Source organism: Pipistrellus kuhlii, unplaced genomic scaffold, assembly GCF_014108245.1.
Source record: "Pipistrellus kuhlii isolate mPipKuh1 unplaced genomic scaffold, mPipKuh1.p scaffold_m20_p_1, whole genome shotgun sequence".
Lineage (NCBI taxonomy): Eukaryota > Metazoa > Chordata > Mammalia > Chiroptera > Vespertilionidae > Pipistrellus > Pipistrellus kuhlii.
The window spans coordinates 86,903,386-86,912,743 of NW_023425404.1; the positions used below are offsets into that span (position 1 = coordinate 86,903,386).

The following is a 9,358-nucleotide window of genomic DNA, read 5'->3' on the forward strand; positions in this document are numbered from 1 at the left end:
AAGACTTAGCTTTAATAGGCAGAGACTGAGGTGCAAGGCATTGCCAGTGAACAGGAGAGGGGATGCAAAGGTGCAGAGCAGAGACTTGACAGGGGGAGAAGTTTGGGGAGTGGAAGCCAGGAGGCAGGCTAGCTAGACCCATGCAGATGATGATCACAGTGGGTGAGTGTGCCAGCCTCTGAAGGATGGCTTATTGCCCATCAGAGGAAGCTGGAGCAAGGATCTGCTGGGGCCAGGTGCCCGAGAGGAGGTTACAGTGTGAGGTTCTGAAAGGGTGCTGCTGGAATAAGGCCACTGGGACCACCCTTTTGGGAATGCTCATGCCTGAGAGAAGCACCCCATAAATCACTTCAGAGTCGGGAGACTGGGAGTGGCCCCACCACAGCTCTGAGGGCTCCCTGCCTCATTCCCTCCCTGAAGGACCTACCTGCTTCTTCCCTGTCCTCAGATTCTCTGGGCTGCTGCATGGAAGTCCCAAGAATACACAGTCGGCAGCCTCTGCAGGTAACTGGCTGGGTGTGATGTGGGGGCTGAGGGTGAAGGAGGGAACTTCTGCATGCCCAGATGGGCCCTCCAACTACTATGGGGAGAAAAAAGCTAAGCCACTCTGGGGACACTCCATGCAGGAGGCCTCCAGGGATCAGTGTCCTATGAAAGGGGTGGGCTCCAGGCCTCACTCTGCTCTCAGCCTCCACAGACACCCTGACTCCCATCCCCAATCAGAATGAGGATGTCTACGCTGCTGTCGCAGTGCAGGAGGCACCAGGACCCCCCCTGCCAGCCCAGGGATACAGGGTGATCTATGACTACACAGCCCAGGTGAGGCCATTGCCCTTCTCTCCTTCTCAGCAGGGCACAGGGATACCCAAGGGTGAGTTCATATGTAGGCACATGAACTGTAAGTATGCTCTGGGTGTTTGCCCTTAAAGTAGCACACAGCACTTAAGAGGGGCTCTGTTAGTATCTGTTGAGTGAATGTTGATGAATATGGTACCAGGGCCTATGTCTCCTTGAATCTGTTCACACGCACACATGTGGTGCCCAGATACTGACATTGTATGTGTCCTTGTGTGCATCCATGTACACATGTACAATCAGATAGCGGAACGTGGGCTACCTACAGAAAATGGTCCAAGCTTCAAGCTCTGCACCCTCAGGTTAGAGCTCTGTGCTCCGTGGCATTAGGTGCCAAAAAGATGGCCAGAATAAATCCCACAACTGAGCTCAGTTTGGTTTTGTGAGGTCTGTGTGGAGAGGATGGGTCAAGGAGTCACAGGGCAGCTGTGCTGAGTTCCCCACAGAGTCTGAACTGATCCCTGTTTTGGGGTGAAGGATATAGAGACAGACCCCATATCAATCTGGACTGAGCCCAGGCACCCACTCAGGGCGAGGTGGGCTGCATGGTAGATTACACTGATTCCCAAAGCCTTGTCCCTGGCAGGGGAGAGTGGCCCGGAGAAGGATTGTGTGGTTGTGAAAGAGGCAAGCAGAACTGAGGAAGCTCAAGAGAGCTCACCAGCAGAGGGGAGGCTATGTATGGTACCCCTTAGGCAAGGTCATGACCTGGCCCCTGACTTGCTAAGGTCACTGTGTGCCTGAAGCAGAGTGCGAGAAGGGACAGCAGGGAAGAAGCCAGGTTTGTGGGAGGCCTACAATGACAAACCAGGAGGCTGGGGTGGACAGGAAGCTGAATCCACTGCCCCAGCCCAGAGATAGGCCTTGTTCTATAGCCCCAGGAAGATGGGCATGTTTCAGGTAACTCAGCCTACATAGGAAAAAGCTCAAATTTATGGCTTGGGGTGGGGGGTTGCCCGACCAGACCCTCTCACCAGGCCCCTCCAGCTTGATGCACTTTCATTCTGTTGCCAAGAATTCTGATGAGCTGGACATCTCTGTTGGGGACATCGTGGAGGTCATCTTAGAAGGGGAGGATGGCTGGTGGACAGTGGAACAGAATGGACAGCGTGGCTTTGTACCTGGTTCCTATCTGGAGAAGCTCTGAGGAAGGGGCAACAGCCCCCATCTGGACCTGCCCGATCTGTGGAGCCAGCAGTATCTTCGTCACTGCAAGGCTGAGTCCCCAAGACCAAGCCAGTCCCAAACCTCATGAGTGCTGGCTGTTCCCATAGCAGTCTCTCATACAGGGAATAAAGGAGTACATTCTTTCTCTGTCTGTAGAGGTCCATGTCTCTTTTAACCCTGCCCCGTGTCCAAGTGCTCAATTCAGAGAAAACAAAGGAGCGAGGGGAGAAGTTTGGGAGACCAGAGTTGCTCATTTCTAGTAAGGCTCGGCCAGGATTGGCTGGGGATAAAAGGAGCCCTGGTTACAGCCCCTGGAAACTCCCAGACTGCCAAAGGGATACATTCACACTTAGGAAAAAGGGAGAAGACCATGAGGATCAGGGATGAGGGAGGAGGAGCAAAAAGGGGCTCAGGAGAGCTGGGATGGGGGAATGAGGCCTCCTGGGAGCAGAGGGACTAGAGCAGGGCAGTAGCAGACAGGACACAAGGAAGAGAAAATCATCAAGGTCAGGCAGACATGTGAGCAAAAGGAGGAGGCAGAAATGCCTGAACCATTCTAGGGACAAGCCATGCTTGGTTTGAGGCAGGAAACAGTAGATGGCACCACTAGAGGTGGAAGGTCCTTGTTGGGAAATTGGGAAGGCAGGCTGAGGCTTAAAGTTCGAGGGATCCTTACTGTCTCCCTAACCCAGCTGGGGCCCAGGGAAGCCAGTGCTCCCTGTGTTGTTTCCTCTCAAACATGGCAATCCTGCCCAGGCAGGGGTGCAGACTGACCCAGGGTACAGAGGTGGCCATGCTCCTCTTTTGTTCTTGATGCTCTCAGGCCTTTCTTCCTTTGGATCCAGGCCCCCAAAACGTAACTTCTACTGCTGGCCAAGACCTGCCAAAGTCATGCTCCAGTCATCGAGGGTTGCATCCATGCGAAAGGCTTCAGAAATGGGTGTGTGGATAGAGCTGTGGGAACTGGTAGCTCTACAGTCCTGGGCCTCCCCTGCACTAACCTGTGGGAGCCACAACACTCTACCAGCACAACAGTCAGGCAGCCCACCCCAACTCAGAGCCAGAGAGACTTTAAGGAGTGGGATGGGACACATGTGGTTCTCTCTAATGGACACACCTTGAAAGACACTGTTGAGGGTGTTATTGCCCCCATAGATCTTCTTCTCTGGAACTGGAAGTTACTTTGCTTGTTTATTCATAAACCTTTGTGGCCTGCCCCCTACAAAAGCAAGATGAATAAAGCCTCCATCTCTTGCTTTACTCAAGGAGCTTTTGACCCGATGGAGGGACCAAACATCCCAGAAAGTTGGTGATGATACAGGATGTGCAGAGCAGTAATAAGGCTTCTGGATCCAAGGAAACAGGGAAGCTATTCCCAGAGAGGAAAGAAGGGTTCCTTTCCATTCCTGCCTGCTTCTGGTAACCCCACAGAGGGCAGGGGGAAGGTTTGTGTATGTAACAGAGAAGGGAGTTTCATCAATGAAACACCTCAGGATTTAGAATTAGAAGAAACTCATAAAAAACTAATCTGACCTACTGCGTGCTGCCCTCCCTGTCACTCCTGAAGACTGGGAACTGGGCACCCCAGTTGGTTTCAACATCTCTGATGACAGGGTGCTCAAGACATGGAAGTCTGCAGTGGACCTGTGGCTTCCCACTGGCCCTGGCTTTGCCTGGACGGCCATCCACCTGGCAGCCTCATGGAGGACCATCTCACAGGCCCAGGCAAGTTTCAGATGCCACAGGGGCAAGCTCTGTCCTAAAAAGAAGACGATGAGGGAGCTGGTAAAGGAAGATGCTCTTATGTTTACAGCAGATGTCTATCTTTGTGCCCTCATCTTCATGACTTGAGCAAAAACGTGGGTGTGATTAAACATACATGATACCTGGTACAGGAGAGGGTGGGCTTTCTTCTTTCAGGAGAAAATGTGCCCTTGGATTATATCCTCTCACCCCAGTCTCAAGTGTGTGGGCAAGTCAGAAGTCTATAAAGCATTCAGACGGGGGCAAGGTAGAGGTGAAAAGGCATAGGCTGTCTCATGGTAGGTTCCTAGAAGCAGGACCAGGCTAGTTTTCTGCTAGTGTCACTGACCACTGCTTCCACTGGAGGGTGTGTGCCAGACAGGGTGGGAAAGGCTGAAACAAAATCATACTGAAGCTTAAATCCTCCCTGAAATGTCATTTCATTCATAAACCACATCCTGAAAGAACTGACCAAATGTCCAGACCTGTCCCTGACCCATCTGAGGTTTTTACAAAGGGATATTTGGAGAGGAAAAAAATGTAATCTTAATGTTTGGTTTTATACCTCCCTGGAGAGAGAAAGAATTCAGTGAATAAAGTAGCCCAGGTACAAGACTTTGACCTAGATATTTATCATATCAGACAGGGGTCAGCAGTGTTTATGAGCTCCAGAAGTGATGGGCAGTTGGTGTTTCATAATACAGTCTGCAATTCATTCAGGCAATCAAAGAATTTATACCAGGGAAAACACACACACACACACACACACACACACACACACACACACACATACACGAATCACTGCTCCCCTGCCTAGGCAGGATTGCCATGTTTGAGAGGAAACAACACAGGCAGCACTGGCTTCCCTGGGCCCCACACAAGTCAGATTCACTGCTTCTACAGCTTTCTCCATTCTCTCTGTGCACCAAGTCACAAGCTCAGCTGCTGGGAAGCAATCGCATGGATAATGTTTCCAATAGAGAAGATAGTGCCAGATAAAGGGGGAGCTGGTCTCTATAACTGGGTGCATAAATAATTGAAGCCCTCTTCCTGATAGAGGGCTGCTCAAAGACAGAATGTAGCAGGGGAAAGCATGGTCTCTGAAGTCAGAACATTAGGATCTGAATCCATGCTCATGCTTCTTTGCATATCTGCATTGAAAATTCCTGCAAAAGGTCTTCCTGCTCTGCTCCCCCCAACCCCAACTGCTTCCCTTCCTTCTCCCCCATCCTGCCTGCTTCTCTTCCTTCTCCACACCCTGCTTGCTTGCTTCTCTGCAGCTTTGCTCCCTTCTGCAGGGCTTGGCTTCTTTCTACTGCTGTCTTGATGTGCAAATTAACCTCCATTTTGGTTGGATTCATTTGCATACTTGCCCTGATTGGCTGGTGGGTGTGGCTTTTGGCATAGCAAAGGTGCAGTCAATTTGCATATTACTCTTTTATTGGGTAGGACTAGAGCACATGTGTCAAACACAAGGCCCGCGGGCCAAATCCGTCCCGCCAGGCCTTGCAATGTGGCCCGCACCGCACCGCGCTGTCATCACTGCACTCCGCTGCGTTTCCATCACAATGACAGTTTATGACTGTTCAGTAAACCATTCAGCCTGCGATTTAGGCTGGATTTTAGATTTTGGCCCCTTCTCTGATTGAGTTCGACACCCCTAGACTAGAGGCTTGGTGCACAAGATTTGTGCACTCAGGGGGGGTCCCTCAGCCCAGCCTGTACCCTCTCACGGTCCAAGAACTCCAGGGGAATGTCAGACTGACAGCTTAGAGTGTGGGCCTAAGCCACAGTAGGACATCCTTAGAGGCTCCTGCCACTGCCACTGCACTTACAAGCCTGATGGAGTGACGCTTCCCCTGTGGGAACACACTGACCACAAGGGGACAGCTCCTGCATTGAGCATCTGCAGCCTAGTGGTCAGTGTGCATCATAGCTACCAGTCATTCTGCCTTTCAATCGATTTGCATATTACCTTTTTATAATATAGGATAATCTGCATATAAGGGGATTGGTGCTGTTCAGTGTTGTCAGGGATCAATTGTAGTCTGGAAGAATATATACTACATGTAAACATGCTTACCTGTGGGTATTTTTTTCATTATAGATATCTGAATAGTTTTCATTTTTAAAGTAGTACTAGAGGCCCAAAGCACGAAATTCATAGAAGGGATTCAGCTCTCACAGCTCCGGCTGCTTCGCCATCCTTCACGGCCCTGGCCATTCCTCGCAGCTCCTCACGGCCTCGGCCAACCGTCGAAGCCCCTCACGGCTTCAGCCAGGCCTTGCAGCCCTGGCTTCATCTGGAAAGTCATCCAGACGGTCATTCTGCTATTTGGTCTAATTTGCATATTAGCTGTTTTCATGTAGGATTATTCTTGTTAAAAAATTAGGAAAAATTAAAAATATAATAAGACAATATCTGATAGATCAAAGACACAACATTAGTAATAAGCACAGCTAGTATTAGGGACCAGGGCTCCTCAGAGAGACACTAATTCCAGGACTGGGGCCCAGTACTCACAAGATGAGCCTGAAACATCTTGTTATGACAAAAATTACAGAAATGTTTAAAAAAAAAATGGTTGGAACAAAAGAGGTGACTTGAAGAGACTCCTGCTGGCCAAATCTGAAACTATCTGAGAACCAAAAGCAAAGCAAAACAAGAGAAGAAAATATTGAATTATAAACCACTAAAGAAAATAGGAATCCATCAGTCCATAATGAATATCCTATATAATAAAGAGGTGATATTCAAATTAACCCGCATAAGATGGCTGCCTACAACCAGGCCAGCAGGTGAATTAGTGAAGGACCACCAAACAACTGAACAAGCAGGCTGTGTGGGGCAACCAAGCCAGCAGGGGGGTTAGTGAGGGACAACCAAACAACTGAAGAGCAGGCTGTACGGGGCAAGCAGGCCAGCAGGCAGGGCAGTTGAGGGCAACTGGGCCATCAGTGAGGGCCAGTAAGGGGTGACCAGACTGGCAGGGGGGCAGTTAGGGGTGACCAGGCCAGCAGGGGCAATTAGGCTGGCAGGGGTGAAGTGAGGGGTGACCAAGCATGCAGGGTGGGGCAGTTAGGGCCAACCAGGCTGGCAAAGAGGGCAGTTGGGGGCAGCCATGATGGCAGGCAGGGCAGTAAGGGGTGACCAGGCTGGCAGGGTGGCTGTTAGGGGCAACCAGTTCAGCAGAGGGGGGAAGTTGGGGGTGAACAGGCTGGCAGGGGGGCACTAAGGGTGACCAAGCTGGCAATTGGTGCAGTTGGGAGCAAACAGGCCAGTAGGGGCAGCAGTTGGGGGCAACCAAGCCAGCAGAGGGGGGCAGTTAGGGCCAACCAGGCTGGCAAAGAGGGCAGTTGGGGGCAGTCATGATGGCAGGCAGGGCAGTAAGGGGTGACCAGGCTGGCAGGGTGGCTGTTAGGGGCAACCAGTTCAGCAGAGGGGGGCAGTTGGGGGCAACCAGGCTGGCAAGGGGGCAATAAGGGGTGACCAGGCTGGGCTGGTGGGGGGTGCAGATGGGAGCAAACAAGCCAGTGGGGGAGGGAGGACAATTAGGCTAGCAGGAGGGCACTAAGGGGTGACCAGGCTGGCCAGGGCAGCAGTTGGGGGTGACAAGCCCAGCAGGAGTGGGACGCTTAGGGGCAACCAGGCTGGCATAGAGGGGCAGTTGGAAGTGACCAGGACAGCAGGGGGGCACTAAAGGGTAATCAGGTTGGTTTGGGGTGCAAGAAATATTCAAGGTGATGAATAGTGAGAACCTACAGCCAAAAATAATCATAGCAAAGCTATCACTCAGAATCGAAGGCCAGATAAAGAGCTTCACTAACAAAAAACAAAACAAAAAAAAGCTAAAGGAGTTCATCTCCGCCAAACCAGAATTATATGAATTGCTGAAGGAGGTTCTTTTGGAAGAGAAAGTAAATAAAGATAAAAATTATGAACAACAAATACGTAACTATCAACAAGTGAATCTAAAAGCCAAGGAAATTAAAAAAAAATCTGATGAACAATATTAACTGTTGAATATAATAGAATCAGAGGTATGGAAGGGAAGTGAACTGACGATTTTGGGGAAAGGGGAGAGGGGAAGGTGGGAAGAGACTGAACATAAACTGTGCACCTATGGATGAGGACAATGGTGGGTGGGGAAGGGGCGGAGGGAGGGGTAGGAACCTGGTGGAGGAGAACAATGGAAGGGGGGGAAAGAAGAGGAACATTTGTAATAATGTGAACAATAAAGATTTATTTTTAAAAAATAGATCACTGTGTGAGAAGAGAGGGGGGACAGACTGATAAAAGAAGAAAATGTGTTTTGCAATCATCATACTAAAGCTAGAATCTAAAACAGCAATTATCTTGGTAAAGATTTTATGAGGACAACAATATCTGCTAAATATCAGATGTTTTGTGAGGAACAGGATATTTATTTGATCTTAAAGTATGTCTACAAAGATTACTTATGAGCTGGGAGAGAATAGTAACTATCCATAGAGGAAACAGAATACACTATGGCCAGGTAGGCAAAGTATTAATTTGTTGCCTCCTACCTCCAAATTCACCCTTCCTTTCCCTTCCTTGCTACACTGAACAAAGCCAGGACCCGAAGAACTCCATTTCTCTTTTGCAAGCTAGCCAACGGGGACCTCTGGTGGGGTGGAAAGGCTAGAGGAGACCATTTGTGTCTTGGTCTGGCATGGGTTTCTGCAGTTTTCTCCACAGCAGGGTTCTCTACTCCTGCAGCTCGGTGGCAGGCACTTCCAGTGAATTATTCTGCAGCACAGGGCAGGCAGCCATTCCTTTGAGTTTCCATCCAAGTTCCTTACCTACCCTCTCTTCCCTTGACCCTCAGGGTGGATGCTGTTTTCTACTATGCTGCTTTAGAGCTCTCTCTCTCTATTTCTCTATCTCTATCTCTATCTCTATCTCTATCTCTATCTCTATCTCTATCTCTATCTCTCTCCCCTTTTAGTAGTTAACCAATCTTTATGCAATTAACAATACACTTATATTAATACAAGAGGCCAGGGGCACAAAATTTATGCACAGGGTGGGGGTGGTCCCTCAGCCCAGCCTGCACACTCTATAATCTGGGATCCCTCTCACAATCCAGGATTGCTGGCTTGCAACTACTCGCCTGCCTGCATTCCTGATTGCCCCTAACCACTTCTGCCTGCCAGCCTGATCACCCCCTAACCACTCCCATGCCAGCCCGATTGATGTCTAACTGATCCCCTGCCAGTCTGTTTGCCCCAACTTCCTTCTCTGCCAGCCTGGTCACCCCTAACTGCCCTCCCCTGCTGGCCATCTCGTGGTGGCCATCTTGTGTCCACATGGGGCAGCCGTTTTTGATCACATGGGGGATCAAAAACGGCTGTTGGAGTGATGGTCAATCTGCATATTACTCTTTTATTCGATAGGACAGAGGCCTGGTGCATGGGTGGGGGCCAGCTTGTTTGCCCTGAAGGGTGGTGTCCCAGATCAGGGGGGGAGGGGTTCCCTTGGGGTGTGGGGCAGCCTGGGTGAGGGGCCTGTGGTGGTTTACAGGCCAGCCACGTCCCCCTGCAACCCAAGCAAAGGCCCTGGTATTTGGGG

At 50.3% G+C, this 9,358-nt stretch overlaps 1 protein-coding gene across 6 annotated transcripts in view; it reads left to right on the forward strand.

Annotated features, from left to right (window-relative positions):
• Window positions 1-2,169, forward strand: part of PSTPIP1 (proline-serine-threonine phosphatase interacting protein 1) — a 42,200-nt gene extending 40,031 nt beyond the window's left edge. For 3 of the 6 annotated variants that reach the window (XM_036454826.2, XM_036454785.2, XM_036454798.2), the window contains 3 exons: window positions 449-504; window positions 671-819; window positions 1,871-2,169. In XM_036454826.2, the coding sequence (XP_036310719.1) occupies window positions 449-504; window positions 671-819; window positions 1,871-2,002 (337 nt within the window). In that variant the 3' untranslated portion in view covers window positions 2,003-2,169. The remainder of the gene's footprint in view (window positions 1-448; window positions 505-670; window positions 820-1,870) is intronic. The other 3 variants (XM_036454792.2, XM_036454808.2, XM_045586472.1) reach the window with 2 other exon arrangements.
• The last annotated feature ends 7,189 nt before the right edge of the window (window positions 2,170-9,358 follow it).